At 35.9% G+C, this 18916-nt stretch overlaps 1 protein-coding gene across 5 annotated transcripts in view; it reads right to left on the bottom strand.

Moving 5' to 3' along the window:
• The window catches only part of EXOC6B (exocyst complex component 6B), a 649953-nt gene that overhangs the window by 185417 nt on the left and 445620 nt on the right, over window positions 1-18916 (bottom strand). For all 5 annotated transcript variants that reach the window (XM_036908371.2, XM_057497096.1, XM_057497097.1 and 2 more), the window contains one exon: window positions 5075-5216. In XM_036908371.2, the coding sequence (XP_036764266.2) occupies window positions 5075-5216 (142 nt within the window). The remainder of the gene's footprint in view (window positions 1-5074; window positions 5217-18916) is intronic.

The following is an 18916-nucleotide window of genomic DNA, read 5'->3' as shown; positions in this document are numbered from 1 at the left end:
ATTCTTATTTCATAAATGGGCCTGTGAGGGTTAAATAATTTATACCTGGTCACCCTAAAACTAAGCAATGACTTGAATCCAACTGGTTGAGCTGCCTCTAAAAATCTGTGTTTTTAATGACTACACTAAAGTAGTTAAATATTGTAGGCTAGGGGTAATACACATAATTCCTCTACTTATTTGGGATCTAAGAAAATGGCAGCTCAGGCCTCAGAGTCAAACACTTGAGGTATATTCATATTCTACCTTGTCCAGAGCTTGATTTCTTTCAGGACCTATACAGTTCTTCCTAGGACTCACAGACAATAGGGAAAATACCTCATGCACACACCACTGCGTAGAAAGATGTAAGTGTTAATTATCTTGTCAGTTGGGGCTGCTTTTATACGCCTCTGTATAGTTACTTGAATCTTATGTATTATTTCTTTAAGATTTTTATAGACCACTGAGCATCTAAAGAAAAAAAATGAGGGGGATGGTATAGCAAAAGGCATAGAATAGAGTTCTTTCTTTTAAAGTAAAACAAATGTCCATGGAAAGTTTCTTGACAGACAAATCACTGCCAATCAGAAATGAAACGTTAAATTCTAAATCAATGAACTTTAGTGGCTCCACAATACATGGGAAAGATTTCAGTCGTGACATGGTTACTGGAGGCACTGCCATGTCCTACAAATGTTAGCTTCAAGCTGACCCTAAGCCTAAAAGGCTGTTACAAATATTGAATGGCTTTTCAGATAAGATACTGGCTCTCTGGAAACCCATTTACACACTTAACAAACTCTATTATGTTTTCGTTAAATGATCTCTCCATCTCTGGGTCTTAACTGAAAACTAGCTTTCTGCGAAGGATACCAATTTGCCTATTATTTCTCCTAAGTAGATGCTGCTCATTCTTCTGTGTAATGTGCCTCAGAATCAGGCCATAACGTGGCCATTTTCTTTGCTCTCCTGCCCTTCTCTCCCAGAGCACCATTCCTCCTCCCCAAGGCTCGTATATTTTAGCTTTAGCGCCCTCCATCCCTTTCTTTTATTCCTCTTTATCTTTTAGCCCCATCACAAATGTAGCCATTTAGTCATTCCTAATCAGTCATCAGCCTTTTCAGTTTGACTGTTGGTATTGGTTGATTGCTACTGCAAAGCCCTTTTCCCTATTTAGATCAGAGTGAGGCTCTACTATTTCCTCACAACTCAGAAAAGGATGACTTCATGCTCAACATCAAGAATTAATCCTGAGTGGTCTAGCCAATCATTATGTTTGCATTATGTTGGTAAATGATTGGTTAAGACAGAGGCATGCAAAACAATTTTGGCTAACTAGGTGCAAGGAATCTAGTGGATGGCTTCTAGAAACAATTCTGTGGCTGCTGGATATTATCATATCTGGATGTAATGCCTGGAATTGTACTTATTTTTGAATAATGAGATTATGGTGATTTTTATTTTCTTTTTGTACTTTTCTTTCTTTCCCGAAAGTTCCCACAGAGAGCTATTACTTCTATGAAATATAAAAAGTTTTAAAACCCCTTGAAAATATACACACTTGATTCCACTACTGATCAGGATGGAGTAATAGGAAGAGGACTCATCTTTCCACTGCAAAACAAACAAAGAAACTGGGAAAATGGACAAAGCATCTAAGAGGATGGTTTTGATATTGAACAGTCAATGCAGACCTGTGATTCCTGTAAGAAGGAAAACCAAACACGGAGCACACCTAGAGGCAGTTCGTAGGCTGTGTAAAGCAGGCAAATGAAAGTCAGGACTATAGTCAACAATGACACAGCAACTAGTAATCGCAGAGCCAAGTACCAGAGTGGAGGAAGTTGCAAAGTGGGCACTCAGGAAAACTAAAGAAGCACACCATTGACTCTATATGGCTGATTTCCAATCTGTGTGTATGTGAGAAGAAACACCCAAAACTAGGGAAAGAATCACCAGCAAAGAATAGGCAGAATAACTTGTGGAGCTTACAGAGCTGGACATACTCTGTATTCCCACCAGCCAGAGCTGAAAGGTCTCCAGATACCTGGGGAATGGGGTTAAATCCTTCAAAGGGCATCACTTTGGATTTGGGGTTAAATAAGACCTAGACAAAAAGCTGCTCTGGACCCATTAGAAACTTAAAAGGAAGCCTCAAAAGGGTCCAACTATGCCAAGCAAAGGAAATGCAGGTCAGAACAAAACCTACACTATTAAAGGAAATATAACAAAAGACAGCAGCAACAATACAGATTTCAAAACATCAGGCATCACAGCTTCTCATGTGGCCTTGTCCCATGAGCTGGTTTCGGTCTCTTCACAGCATGGACGCCTCAGGGTAGCCAGACCCCTAAGGTGCCTGCTAACTCAGGACATGGAGGCTATACTGTCTCGTATGGCCTTGCCACCAAAGGCACAAAGGCCACTTCTGCCACATTCTGTTGGTTACCATCAAGTTGCAGGCTTGCCCAGATTCAAAGGCACAGGAATTAGATATCCCTTCTTAATAGGGGATTATCAAGGTTCTCAAAAGAGATGTGGGAAAGAAGATATTGTTGTCGACATCTTTAAACAATGTAATCTGCACTGTAGGTCTGAGTTGACTTCTATTATCATTTCCCTTCAACTTGAAAAACTATCCATTACATGTGTTGAATACAGACCTCAGGTGACAAATTCTCTCAACTTCTATTTATTTGAAAATATCTTTACTTACCTTTATTTTCAAAGGATATTTTTCAAAAGACATAGAGCTTTAGGGTTGAAAGGTTTTCTTTTCTTCAGTACTTCAAAGATGTTCCACTGCCTTCTGCTTGTTACCATTTCTTGATAAGAAGTTAGTAATTCTTATCATTACACTTTGTTATGTAATGTAACTTTTCTTCTTTTAAAATTGTCTCTTTTATCTTTTTTTTTTTTTTTTTTTAACAATATGATCACAAGGTACCTGGGTATGGCTTTGTGTTCATCCTACTAAAGATTCATTGAGCTTTTTCCAATCAGTTGGGTCATCCAACTTGGAAAAAATTTAGCTACAGTCATGCACTGTTGTGCATTTTTTCCTTTAAAGTACTGAATTATTTTTATTTGGTTTTCTAAAGGCCCTGTCTGCTATTTTCAACATCTGTATTATCAGTGGGTCTATTTCTATTGTCTATTTTTCATTCTGTTATGGGTCACATTTTCCTGCTTCTTTGCATTGTCAAATTTTATTTTTTACTGTGCAACTACAGATGCTATGTGGTATATGTGTGTTTCTCTTTCTTCAAAGACTTGAGTTTTATGTAGTCAGACAGTTATTTTATTGGCAGGTTATCTTGTCCACTCTTGTTAGACTGCATCAAAATTAGCTCTTACTCTAGAGCTTGCACAGCACCCTTAAGAACTAACCTTCTGGAGTCTTACTGAATGCATAAATTGTTTAGCTGGTCTCTTCACTCTGGTTGATTGAGATGCCAATGTCTCTCAGATCTCTGTGACCTCTGTTCAGCTCACAGATCTCAGTATCTGGTTTCTACCAAATTTCATCGAGTTTCAACCCTGCACAAGGCAATTTAATTTTTGGCCAAAGACTCAAGGGCTCGGCAAAGCAGAATTTAGAGCTACTTCTCTAAATAACCTTTGCTCCACAAATCCCAGAAGCCTCATCAGCTCTTTATGCCAATTTAAGGTTTGTTTGTTTTTGTGTGAAATACTGCTTTTTATTTGGGCTCTACTTTCCTGTGCTGCTATTTGAACAGTGTCCCCAGACAGAAAACAAGAATGAACGTCAAGCTTATCTTCTGTTTTTCCCTCTCTGAATGATGATAGCCTTGTGCTGTCTGATTTCAATGCATAAAAAGAATGGCTCCATAGAGTTTACCCAGTTTTATGTGCTTAATGGCAGAAGGGCAACTTTGATACCTGAAACTGGCAATCTCTATTAATTAATTAATAAAAATAGTATAGCCGATAAAACCTTACTTTCCAGCCATCAAAAAGTCAAGCAATGGAAACCAATAAGTAGTAAAAATTAAAAGGTGGGGAAGAAACATTAGCAGACTCATGGAAATTTCTGCTAATTTTCTTAGAACCAGAAAAAAACCTTCCAGGTATCAGACCATTTTTGTCATTTTTCATTTCTCACTGACAGCACAATGAATATCACAGTATTCTACATTCCTCCTATCTTCCTTTCTAACCAAAGTCTAATTTTGTGTTCAACTCCAAGTGGATGATTCTTAATGAATAAACTATGTCAGCAATGATGCTCCTCTTTCACTTTGGCAGATACTTTATCTCCTAGCCTCCCTTGCAGCTGAAGGTGACCAAACAATTGTATTCTGATCGGTGAGGCATAAAGAGAAGTTGGTTAGGAGGGTGCCTAAAAAGATTTTTATTTTCTTAATAAAAGGAACAGGTGACACGGGCCCCCTTTTCTGTCTTGTATATGACTGTCATGTGACTATAATATGTATAAGGAGGAAAAGTCCACACTCTAAGTACGGCAGAGGAGAGGAAAAAAATGACCCTGCGTCCTTGATGATAGTACTGAGAAACTACACTGCCACAGCAACTTACTGCATCTAAATGGAAAGAACCTATTTGTTTAAACTATTATCAAAGGTATTTTGTTTCTACCTGTAACAGAAAGCATTTTTGACTGATAAATGCAAACTTTTTTTCATTAGATTAAGAAAACTTACAGATAAGAGGTAAGAATAGTCTTAACCATATGATCAATAAATATGAGAGATGCCCTCTCAAAAAAAAAAAAAAAAAGAATAGTCTTAAAATATAAATAGGAGATGACTGGGAACTGCATTCTTTTGAAGTTTTAGGACTAATCAGGTTTTCATTGGCATCCCTCTAGACTGCAAACTTCCTTGTGAACAGGGATCTTCTCAGTCCTACATATGGGCCTAGGCACTTTTGGGTGCTCAAATTAGCTCGCTGATAGACTCTCTATCTAGATATCCTATAGGATATCTCTGTCATCTAGGTATTCTTTGACTCCATCAGGAACAATGACCCCATAAACCTAAACATTTTTTTCACAAAAGTAAATATGCAGGAAAAACAAACAAGCAAAAGTGATGGTTCACTGTCTTACGTTCACATTCTCTGACATCCAAGTTGAACTGCTGTAAGGCTCCCAAAGTGAGCTGTCTTACTTCAGCTTCCAGCAAAAGTTGCATCAAGGATGTGGCTAAATGCTTGCAAGCTGACATACATGCTGTCTGGGCCACCTTTCCCTGAAATACAAGAGTGAAAACCATAACATTAATGGATTAAAATGAAATTGCAACAAAATTAAAGTCATTTACTTTTCAATAAGGAATTTAAGGTTTTCTTCATCATGGTACCCTTGCATTCAAATAATCTTGGAATTAATAGCACCTGATGGCAGTCATCCTAAATATTAGCTCCATCACCATCAAGTCATGTAGCTCTAACAGTAAGCTAAAATTCATAAATACCAGATATTTATTCAAGAAAGATTTTTTCCTTAATCAACAATACATAAATATTTAAAATGTTAATTAAACTGAGAAGGAATTTTTCCACAGAGAGTAAGTTTCAAGAAGTTCCCTCTAAAACTACCATACTTCTTAAAAATGAAATGTAAATGGCAATCCCTATGTTTTCTAGGAACCAAAATGTTTAAGCTTTATGACTTAATACCTATGAAGTGAAAAGAATGATTTAAAACAAATGTTTCCTGAAAAAAGTAACTGAAAGGATGAATTTTGTTTTCTTTAAAAATGAACACTGAAATTTATGTGCATAATTACTCTAAGTTACTTTTAAAAGTATTGGTATTAAAATCAGTATTTTACTATTTTTTAAAGAATTCACTTTATATCTAGTGAACTACATCTCATCCAAGGTCTAAGTTATATACTATAGCATATATATCCACTTTTTTCAGATATATATCCATTAATTCCTGTTATTTATCATCTGTTCTGAAAAATAGGATGATACATGTTTTGAAAAGTCTGAGTTCACCAAAATGGCCATTCTGCACAAAGAAATTTATAGATTCAATGCAATCCCTCTCAAAATACCAAGGCATTTTTCAATGAACTTGGGAAGATAATCCTAAAATTCATATGGAATCACAAAAGACCCCGAATAGCCAAAGCAATCTTGAGAAAGAAGAACAAGGTGGGTGGTATTACATTCCCTGACTTCAAGCTATACTACAAAGCTACAGTAATGAAAACAGTATAGTACTGGCATAAAAACAGACCCATAGGTCAATGGAACAGAATAGAGAGCCCAGAAATAAACTCTTGCATATACTGTCAGTTAACAGATGATACCGGATGCATAAGGAAAAGAAAATAAAAAATGAACAAGTAGGACTACATCAAACTAAAAAGCTTCTGTACACAAAGGACACCATCAATAGACTAAAAAGGCAACCTACAGTATAGGAGAATATATTCATAAGTGATCTATCCAATAAGGGACTAACATCCAAAATATATAAAGAACTCATAGGTCTCAACACCAAAAAACAAATTACCCATTTAGAAAATGGGCAGAGGACCTGAACAAACATTTTTCCAAAGAAGAAATACAGATGGCAAACAGGCATATGAAAACATGCTCTACATCATGGAAATGCAAATCAAAACCATAATGAGATATTACTTCACACCAATCAGAATGGTCACTATCCAAAAGACAGAAATAACAAGTGTTGGCAAAGATATGGAGAAAATGGAACCCTCCTATACTGTTGGTGGGAATGTAAATTGGGGAAGCCACTGTGGAAAGCAGTATAGATGTTACTCAAAGACTTAAAATAGAAATAGCACATGATCTAGTAACTGCACTTTGAAGAACTTACCCAAAGAAAACAAAATCTCTGGTTTGAAAAAATACATGCAACCCTAAGTTTATTGCCACATTGTTTACAATAGCCAAGATATAGAAGCAGCCAAAGCATCCATCAATAGATGAATGGATAAAGAAGACATGGTACATATACACAATGGAATATTATTCAGCCATAAAAAAATTCCACCATATGCAACAACCTGGATGGACTTAGAGGGTATTATGCTAAGTGAAATAGCCAGGTGGAGAAAGACGAATACCATCTCATTTCATTTATATGTGTGAAAACAAAACAAAACAAATGAACAAAACAGCAGTAGACTCACAGACACTAAGAAGTGACTGGTGGTTACCACGGGGGAGGGTTTGGGGTGGGTGGGTAGAGTAGATGAAGGGGATGAAGAGGCACAAAAACCTCATAGTATAAGTTGCTCACAGGATGGAAATGCAGCATGGAGAATATAGTCAAGGGTTCTGTAATGACTTTCTATGTTGATAGATAGTATCTAACTGCACTAGTTGGGATGAGGATTCAATAATATGTGCAACTGTTGAACCACTGTGTTGTATATAGTGTTGTATACAGGCATAGAAGTTGAATGTTTAAAGAATTATTATGACAAGTATGTAACAAGAAACAATATATTGTATTATTTTATGTATTTTGAAACTTTCTATAATATCATAAAGTATGTCTTCTCAACTTGTTTTTTTTTGGTTCAATGAATGTGAATTTTTTTAAATGCAATGAATGTGGCTCTAGTTTATTCCTTTAATTATTCCACAATATCCAACTTTAGGAGTATACCACAATTTATTTTTCCATTCTTTGACTGTTGTAGACTTAGGTCTGTCTTTCTTTTCTTTTCTATTATAAAGAGAACAGGTCATAGAGTAATGTAGGTCTAGTAAGAATTCATGAAAATGCCAGATTTTGATTTATTTAAGACAACAAAAACAAACACTTAAGTAATATTATAGACACCAAGTGGGATAAAGGCAACAGAAGCATAAAGAATCCTAAGAGAAAAGTCACATTATAAAAGAAACCCACATTAAATGGCTTGCTTTCTATTAAAGCCACTGGAGACCTTGAATAGGCACTGCCCAGGAGATATAACAGTTTCAGGCTATGCCCTATGTGAGCAGTCAGAAGGGAACAGATCAAAGTTGTGAGAAGCCCTCTGGCTTTTCAAAAGTGAGAGTGGGAGTGGAGTGAAGGAATGAGAATAAGACTAAAGAAGATGCCCAAAGATAGCTCTACAGATCAGAAGCCAGAGAAAAGGGAAAGAAACTGTCATCTCTTAGGCACAAGTATATGCCGAAGATGTGCTATGTTTAGGCAGCTGACATCTTACTATTTTATATAATTCTCTGAATCAACCATAAAAGATGGTATTATTCCTTTCTTTTAGATGAATAAACTAAGACTGTGAGGTTAAGAAAATTCAGACAAACTCATACAGCTATTATTTCTGCCCAGTCCTAATTCTATACCTTTCTACTAAACCATCACCTACAAAGAGGCAGTAAATCTTACATTATCTTACACTGGGATGGTTGGGCAAAAAACAGATCAAAATAGTAACAGGATTAACAGGTCATCTGAGACATAGACTAGGCCCAAACAGGTAAAACAGTGGTAGTTCAGGAAACAAATCTTCAAATACTGGGTATCTGCTGGGGCATACTTTTTAACTTGTGGCCCAGGATAACTAACTAGGCCATGATAGATACTTAGAGGACCCAACAAGCTGAACATGGAGATGCTGTAACAATCAAATGTGTTGTGAAAATAAAGCCCCAACTAATCTGGAGACTGAGAAGACAGCATTCACAAGGCTTGCTTCAGTGTCTGTAATATTGCCAGGAGAAGAAGGCTTGCATAGTAAACTGAAGATTGCTCAGAGTCAGAAAGTCCCAAGTTTTAATTTTTATCTCCACTACTTATTTGCTGTGTAATTTGGGGTAAGGTAAGTTGACACTTCTGACTCATTATGCATTTCAAAGTATTAAATAGTTTATTAACTTTAACATTTACACGAAACATAAGAGTTAGCTTTCAAATCTATATCAATACATATCAATCAGTAGAGCCAAATGCACTTATACATGATCATGTTATAGTACTCTAACACACTGAGTTACTTAACTGCCCTCCGTCACTTTTCATCTCTCCTCAAGTTAGTTTTTTATTTCCAAACAAAGAATTAATTGCAGAAATGTATGATTTCATTGTTAAATATTTTTCTAAATCTAGAAAGCATTTTGGAGCTTTGCTATTCACAGTACACTATCCTTTCTCATTTTTACTTCCAGTTTCCATTACTACCATGGTGTACGTAAGTTTTCTAAGGAAGGATAAACACAGACTCAGGCAGTAATAACCAACACACTAAACAATAAAAACTAGTGGTTTCATTCAGCAATACATTAAAAGGATCATTCACTATAGTCAAGTGGGAGTTATTCCAGGATACAATGATGATTCAATATTCCTAATCAATCAGTATGATACACCACATTAACAAAATGAAGGCCAAAAATCATATAATCACCTAGATAAATGCAGAAAGCATTTGACAAAATTTAACATCTACTTATGATAAAAACTCTCAACAAAATGGGTTTAGAGGGAACATACCTAACATAATAAAGGCCATAGATGACAAGCCCACAGCTAACATCATAATCAATAATGAAAATTGACAGCTTTTCCTCTAACATCAGAAACAAGACAAGGATGTCCATTCTTACCATTTGTACTCAGTATAGTACTGGAAGTCATAGCCACAGCAATCAGACAAGAAAAAGAAATAAAGCATCCGATTTGGTAAGAAGGAAGTAAAACTGGGGACTCTCTTGTCCCCTCCTGGTGTGAGCCAGGAGCTCTGTCATTTCACTTTACTTCTAAATAAAAGCCTGTTCCTTGCTTTCCTAAAAAAAAAAAAAAAAAAAAAAAAAAGAAGTAAAACTGTCACTCTTTGCAGATGGAATGATACTGTATATAGAAAACCCTAAAAGACTCTACCAAAAAACTATTAGAGATAATAAATGAGTTCAGGAAAGTTTCAGGATATGAAGTTAATATACAGAAATATGTTGCCATATCTATACACTAACAATGAAATAGCAGAAAAAGAAATTAAGGAAACAATTCTTTTTACAGTTACTTATGATTACACCTAAAAGAATAAAATACCTAGGAATAAATTTAATCAAGCAGGTGAAAGACCTGTACCTGAAAAACAGTAAGACATAGTGAAAGAAACTGAAAACAACACAATAAATGTAAAGATATACCATGCTCATGGATTGGAAGAATATTGTTAAAATGTCCACACTACCCAAAGCAGTCTACAGATTCAATGCAATCCCTATTGAAATACTGTTGGCATTTTTCACAGAACTACAATGAATATCCAAAATTTGTATGAAACCACAAAAGACTCCAAATAGCCAAAGCAATCTTGAGAAAGAACAAAGCTGGAGGTATCAAAATCTCAGGTTTTGAACTATACTACAAAGCTATAGTAATTAAAACAGTATGGTACTGGCACAAAAATAGATACATCAATCAATGGAACAGAATAGAGAGCCCAGAAATAAAACCATGCTTATATGGTCAATTAATCTACAACAAAGAAGGCAAGAATATAAATGAGTAAGACAGTATCTTCAATAAATGGTGCTGGGAAAACTAGAGAGGTACATCCAAAAGAATGAAACTGAACCACTTTCTTACATCATATATAAAAATAAACTCAAAATGCACCAAAGACCTAAATGTAAGACCTGAAACCATAAAGCTCCTAAGAGAAAACATAGGCAGTAATATGTTGGACATTAGTCTTAGCAATATTTTTCTGGATTTGTCTCCTCAGGCAATGGAAAGAAAAGCAAAAATAAACAATTGGGACTCCATCAAACTCAAATGCTTTTGCATAGCAAAGGAAACCATCAACAAAATGAAGACATCCTAGTGAATGGGAGAAGATATTTGCAAATCATATGACCAAAAAGGGTTTAACACCTAAAATATATAAAGAACTCACACAAGTCAATACCAGAAAACAATCCAATTAGAATATGGACAAAAGACCTAAATAGACATTTTTCCAAAAAAGACATGCAAATGACCAACAGATGCATGAAAAAGATGTTTAACATCACTAATAATCAGAAAAGTGCAAATCAAAACCATAGTGTGATGTCACCTCACAACAATCAGAATGGCTAATTTACAAAAAACAACAAATAAAAAATGTTGAAGTGCATGTAGAGAAAAGGGAACCCTCATTCACTGTTGGTAGGAATGTGAATTTGTGTAGCCCCTATGGAAAGCAGTATGGAAGTTCCTCAAAAATTTATAAATAGAAATACCATGTGACCTAGTAATTCCATTTCCGGGCATTTACCCAAAGAAAACAAACCACTAATTCAAAAAGATATATGTGCCTTTATGTTCACTGCAGCATTTTTTAAATAGCCAAGATATGGAAGCAATGGAAGCATCCATCAATAAATAAATTGATAAAGAAGATATGGCACATAAATACAATGGAATATTACTCAGCTGTAAAAAAAAGAATGAAATCTTGCCATTTGTGACAACATGGATTGAACTACAAGGTATTTTGCTGTGTGAAATAAGTCAGACAGAAAAAGGCAAATATCATATGATTTCATGTATATGTGAAATCTAAAAAATAAAACAAATGAACAAACAAAAAAGGAACAGAAATAGACTCATAAATACAGAAAACAATCTGATGGCTGTCAGAGGGGAGGGGATAAATGGAGGGGCAAAACAGGTGAAGGGGATTGAGAAGTACAAACTTTCTGTTATAAAATAATCATGGGGAAAAAAAGTACAACACAGGGAATATAGTCAATAATGCTATAACTTTGTATTGTGACAGATGGTAACTATACTTACTGTGGTAATTATATGTTGTGTACTGGAAACTAATATAATATTGTATGCCAACCATACTTGAATTAAAATTAAATTAAAATTAAACATATTTTTTAAATTGGTGATTTCACTCTTTTCATTAAGTAATCTTTTTATGAAGCAGACTCTGGGAACAAACAGCCAAAATTTGTAGGACTGGGTAAGAATTTTGAACTTAAGAAAACCTAAACTGACCAAAATTCCAATAAAACTGCCTTCGGATACTTCCAGAAATAGTTTCAAATCACCATAATGACATCTAGGCTACACCTTATGAAGTTATGATAGTGCTGGTATACAGATACTGCAATAGAATAGAGATGGAATGCCAGACAAGATAAAAAATGAGCTAAGCATTATCATCATATTCTGAATGTACAAGGAACCTGAGATGCAGTGAGATTTGAATCACAAGGTCTTACACCTAGCTCTAGCTCTACGGGCATCATCATGCTGCCTCTCAATGAAGCTACAATGTTTATGTTCTCCAAGACAGTCAACTATCAGTGAAACGAACTGGAAGTCAATTACTAATACTTCATACCAAAGACAACTAGTTAAATACTTCATATTATTTCTCAATCCAGTTGCAATATTGCAATACTTTTTTTTTTTAAGTTTTGGGAAGGGGAAAAGAGTAAATTGCTGAGAAAATTCATGATGTTAATTCAAAGTCAGACTTATGACCATAGTGAGAACCATTACTGAGCTTGAGGCATGGCCCATGAAAATATTTTTTTGATTTTTACCTTTCTATACACGGAAGCAGCTGCTTGGGTAACAGTGGCAGAGACAGTACTGGTATTGATAATGGTGATGCTTTCTCTAAGCTCTTCACTTCCAGTCACTTGTATTTTGTAAATCTTTGGTATGAATATATACATAATATATGACCCTATATTATAGCTCTGTAGTAACCTAGTGAACTTACTTCAAAATTATACTCAGATTCCTATTTTCTAATTCAAATTATCCCCTGTGCCTCCTAGTCTCTATTTGCTGCCATACTTACTTTTACCATAATATTTTGAACTGGATTAAATATGGCACTGTCCTTTCATGTCTGTATATTTCCTTGAAAAGTACATGGATTGCAAGGAAAGAAACTCCGGACTTTTTCCTTTGGTATATCTAAATAAAACGTAGTTCAAGACTGAAAAGTAGGTATTCATTGATACCTAACGTTATGCCACAGAGTTTTCTAATTCTGTCCTATAAAAAGGGAGATATCATCCATTGTTTCTTACACAAAGACACAAACATAATTAAGACAAATGTGTAGAAATCTCACAAACTCCTTCAAAAGAATATAAATGCTCAGTATTCATTACTTTCCATTTCTATATACTTCAATACACAATATTAAGTCTATGTCATAGTACTAAATGTAAGTGAGTAGTGCTAAAGAGTTTAGAGAAAGCCATCACCATCACCAACACCATTCCTATCTTGACCATCATTGCTAGAACGACTACTTCCATTTACTGAGCATTGTCTATGTGCCAAACATTTTGAAAATATTTTCTCACATAATTCTTAAAAGAACACTATGAGATATTTAACCCTCAATTTATAAGTAAGGACAGAGATGTTCAACTCTTCAAATATATCATGTAAGTAGGGGAGTTAGGTTGTGAATTCAGTCCTGTCAGACTCCAAACATTTAACAATCATTTGATCCTGTCTCCCAGTATAGATCCTTGTGGTAACAGCTCAGTCTTTCTGCTGATCTGTGACTTAAAGGGATAAAAAGAGGACAAAAGATAGAAATCACACAAATCCAAAAGGATACTAAGAGATTTTTTCTCCCTTCCCCATCTAAGGAGGCATCAAAACAATGCTGAACTCACAGCAGATATTTAAAATGGATCCAACCACAGCTATCTATTAACCTACTGGAATTAGATCCTGAGTTTCAGATGATCAAAGAGCTTATCTAAATGACCAAGTGGCCAAAGCCAAATGTCTCTTTCTCTGGACAATCTTATCAAGTTTCAAAGTCAGAAATATGCAGAGGGAACAACATCTTTCTCTGAAAGACAGCAGTCCTCTCACACCACCTTTTTTTTTTTTTTTTGCTTTGCTCCCTGAGTAATACTCCATTGCTTACACTTTTGTGTGACAAATTTTATCTTTCTCAATTTAGTTAATGAACTATTTCACTGTGGAACAGAGACAAGTTCAAATGCAGAAACTGATCTGGCAAGGCAAGAAATACCCGGAGAGAACATTAAGCTACCCTGTAAATTGCTCCTTCTTTCTGCACACCTGTGTCTCTACTTCCTTAAACTGCTACCCTGCCTGTTCCTGTAGATATTTCCTTTATTACAGAGCCTTGTCTAACTTCTGCCTGCCCCCTGAAAATTGATTTTTTGGATTGCCACTCTAAGTTCCCTTTCTTTATTGATCAAGGAAGCTGTCTTGACCTTTTTTCCTTAATAACACATGCTATAGGTGAGGTTACATCATTCCAGAGCACTAAGCCTCCTATTTGCTTTAGATGGACATTCAATAAGTTACAATTGCAGGATAGAGTTCTGGATCTTCCCATATGTTTCTCTTTTCTGGGGCCTATGCCTATAATTTTAGCTTCCATTTGCTGCAGAAATCCTGTGACAAAAACTTAATTGACCTTTACATCTAAATCACCTTAAAATCACATATCCTCCCCAAGTGGATTTCCCAGAACTGAATTCTGTCTTAGGAAGAATTTCATTCATATTCAAATAATATTTGTAAATTTAATTAGAGAATCTGCATAAATTAATGCATTAAAAGGATGCATAAATCCACATTCTAGACAAATATTCCCTAACAGCTAAAAAAAATGAAGCCAAAGGGTGATATTCAAAATATCCTAGGCAATATATGCAGTATTACAGGATGACATCAGTAGAGCCTTCTATGAGATGGTGGACCTCTAGTCAATTAAAAAAATAAAAACATAACAAAAATAAATAAACAAAGGAAAACACTGTCTACCTAATTTGTCATGAAAAATTTTAGGAAGTTGGAAGGAAAAAGCATGGTCAAAAGAAAACTGGGAGTATATGACCAGGATGTGGATGAAAGGAGGAGCAGAGGAGGGATGCAAAGATGCTAAAAACCTGATTCTAAGACTTATCCCCTTGTTTCACTTTGTTTTCTCAGTCACCTTTCAAGAAACAAAGGAAATCTTTTTTAGAACACTTTTTTGCTATGCATGCTTTTATTGAAATATAACTACAAAAGTACATGCGGATGAGGGGAAAAAGATGGCAGAGTGAGAAGTGAGGCAGAAACCGCCATCCAAAACCACATATAACATGAAAATACACCAAATACAACTAATCCTGAAAGAGTAACCCAAAGACTGCAGAACAGACTGCCTACATATGGGGAACAGAGAAGACCTCACAGAAAAGGGTGAAGTAGCAAAGCCCCGATGTGGTAGGACCCAAGCCCTCCTCATATCCCAGCTCACAGAAGGGAGGAAGAGAAACAAAGCTGGGAGGGAGTAGAAGCCCAGGACTGCAAAACACCCAGCCCTGGAGATTTGCTCCAGGAGCACGCACCCCAAATTACATGGTGGTCTGGAGATAGTGGGGTTGGAAAGCAAAGACAGGCAGACTACATGGACAGACTGAGATTCCAGCCACTTGTGGAAAAGAGATACACACAACTGGCCTCTCCAGGACAAAAGAAAGGCAGGCACTTTGAAAGACTTACCAACAGTGAGAGGGATGCTAAAGGAGCAAAGATTACACAGAACATGCTGCTCAGGAGAAGGAGCAAGATAACAAAACCGTCCTGGCACACTCAGCCCAGCAGTATGGGAGCTTCACGTGCTCCATCCCCCTAGCTGGCAATGCAGCACTGAGGCCCCCCACACCAAAAAGTGCAGCCTGCTGCCCCCCATCACACCAAGCCAGCTGGAGGGTGGACCCACCTACAGTAGCTACAGGGGTATAATGCAGAGCCCCTTCTCTGCATGCTCAGCTCACTGATCCTGGCAATAGAAACAGGCACTGCAGCTGGGAAGTAGGAAAGAGCTCTTTCCTCCCTACAGATGCCACCCCTGAGCGCCTACGATGCCTGCCATAAAACCAGGTGCTAGGCAGCTCCAAAGAGTGGGGCTTCTAGGAACTAGAGGGTGCCTTCTACACAAAGTTATTATTTCATAGGAATCATAAGGATTATGAAATGGCAAAAAAAATTTATACAAACAAGAAATGGACACCAGAACTAGGGCTAAGTGAAACTGAAATCACCAATCTTCCTGATAAAGATTTCAAAATTAAAAGTCATAAACATGCTCATGGAGCTACAGAAAAATATTCAAGATCTCAGGGAGGACTTCAAGAAAGAGATAGAAACTTTGAAAAACACAGTATCTGAAATGAAACATACAAGGGAGGGATTTAAAAGTAGATTAGAAGAGGTAGAGGAGATGATAAATTAGAGGACAGGAAAGAAAAAGAAGCTGAGGCACAGAGAGAAAAAAGGATCTCTAAGAATGAAATAATAATAAAAGAACTGTGTGACCAATCCAAATAGAAAAATATTTGCATTATAGGGGAACCAGAAAAAGAGAGGGAATAAGGGATAGAAATTCTCTTTGAGGAAATAATTGCTGGAACTTTCCCAATCTGTGAAAACAAATAGTCTCTCGGGTCATGGCAGTACAGACATCTCCCAACACAAGGGACCCGAGGAAGACAAAACCAAGACATATAATAATTAATATGGCAAAGATCAAGGACAAGGAGAGAGTGCTAAAAGCAGCCAGAGAGAGAAAAAAGATCATCTACAGATGAAAACCCATCAGGCTATCATCAGACTTCTGAGCAGAAACCTTACAGACCAGAAGCAAGTGGTATGACAAATTTAAGGCAATGAAACAGAATGGCCTTGAACCAAAAATACTCTACCTGGCAAGATTATCATTTAGATTTGAAGCAGGGATTAAACAAATTCCAGATAAGCAAACAGTTGAGAGGATTTACCTCCTACAAACCATCTCTACAGTGTTTCTAAAGGGACTGCTATAGATAGAAGCACCCAGAAGACTAAATAACTGTCAACAGAGAAAATAAAATGACAGTAAAGCAAGTACAACATTTAATTACTAAGCAAATGCAAAATCAAATCAGTTACCCACAAAGTCAGTCAAGGGCTAGACAAAGAGTACAGATATGAAACCTAATATATAAAGAGTGGAAAAGGAAGAAAGAGAAAGGAGAAAAAAAATAACTTGTAGATTGTGCTTCAAATAACATAACAAGTAAGTTAAGTTAGACTGTTAGATAATAAGGAAGCTGTGTTTGAACCTTTGGTAACCACGAATCTAAAGCTTGCAATGGCAATAACTACATATTTATCAATAATCACACTAAACATAAACAGACTGAATGCACCAATCAAAAGACATAGACTTCAAGAATGGATAAAAACACAAGACCCATCTATATGCTGCCTACAAGAGACTCACTTCAAACCCAACGACATACACAGACTAAAAGAAAAGGGATGGAAAAAGATATTTCATGCGACTGACAGGGAGAAAAAAGCAGGAGTTGCAGTATTTGTATCAGACAAAATAGATTTCAAAACAAAGAAAATAACAAGAGACAAAGAAAGACATTACATAATGATAAAGGGATTAGGCCAACAAGAGGATATAACCATTATAAATATCTATGCACCCAATATAGGAGCACCTAAATATGAGAAACAAATACTAAAGGAATTAAAGGGCGTAACAGAATGCAATGCATTCATTTTAGGAGACTTCAACAAACCACTCAATCCAAAAGACAGATCGGCCAGACAGGAAATAAGTAAGGAGACAGAGACTCTGAATAACACATTAGATCTGATGGATCTAACATACATCTTCAGAAGTCTCAACCCAAAAGCAGCAGGGTACACATTCTTCTCAAGTGCACATAGAACATTTTCAAGAATAGATCATATACTAGGCCACAAAAAGGGCCTCAGTAAATTCAAAAAGATTGAAATTGTGCAAGCCAACTTTTCAGACCACAAAGGTATTAAACTAGAAATAAATTATGCAAAGAAAACAAAAAAGCCCACAAACACATGGAGGCTTAACAACATGCTCCTAAATAATAAATGGATCAATGACCAAATAAAAACAGAGATCAAGCAATATATGGAGACAAATGAAAACAACAACTCAACACCCCAAAACCTGTGGGGTGCTCTAAGAGGAAAGTATATTGCAATACAGGCTTACCTCATGAAAGAAGAACAATCCCAAATGAACAGTCTAAACTCACAATTAATCAGACTAGAAAAAGAAGAACAAAAAAGGCCCAAAGTCAGTAGAGGAGGAACATAATAAAGATGAGAGGAGAATTAAATAAAATTGAGAAGAATAAAACAACACAACAAATCAATGAAACCAGGAGCTATTCTTCAAGAAAATAAACAAAATAGATAAACCCCTAGCCAGACTGATCAAGAAAAAAGAGAGTCTACACACATAAACAAAATCAGAAATGAGAAAGATAATATCACTACAAACACCATGGAAATACAAAGAATTATTAGAGAATACTATGAAAAATTATATGCTAACAAATTGGATAACCTAAAAGAAATGGACAATTTTCTAGAAAAATGCAACCTTCCAAGACTGATCAAGAGAGAAACAGAAAATCTGAACAGACCAATTACCAGCAATGAAATTGAATTGATAATCAAAACACTACCTAATAACAAACCCTGGACCACATGGCTTCACCAATGAATTTTATCAAACATTTAGAAAAGACTTAATACCCAAAATCCTTAAAGTTTTCCAAAAAGTAGAAGAGGAGGGAATACTCCCAAACTCATTCTATGAGGCAGGCATCATTCTAATAACAAAACCAGATGAAGACAGCACAAAAAAATAAAATTACAGACCAATATCCATGATGAACATAGATGCAAAAATTCTCAACAAAATATTCACAAATTGAATTTAAAAATATATATCAAAAAGATCATCCATCAAGATCAAGCATAATTTATTCCAGGTATGCAAAGATGGTACAATATTCGAAAATCCATCAACATCATACACCACATCAACAAAAAAGACAAAAATGACATGATCATCTCCATAGATGCTGAAAAGGCATTTGACAAAATTCAACA

Source organism: Manis pentadactyla, chromosome 2 (assembly GCF_030020395.1).
Source record: "Manis pentadactyla isolate mManPen7 chromosome 2, mManPen7.hap1, whole genome shotgun sequence".
Classification (NCBI taxonomy): Eukaryota; Metazoa; Chordata; class Mammalia; order Pholidota; family Manidae; genus Manis; species Manis pentadactyla.
This window is presented reverse-complemented; position numbering and strand designations above follow the sequence as displayed.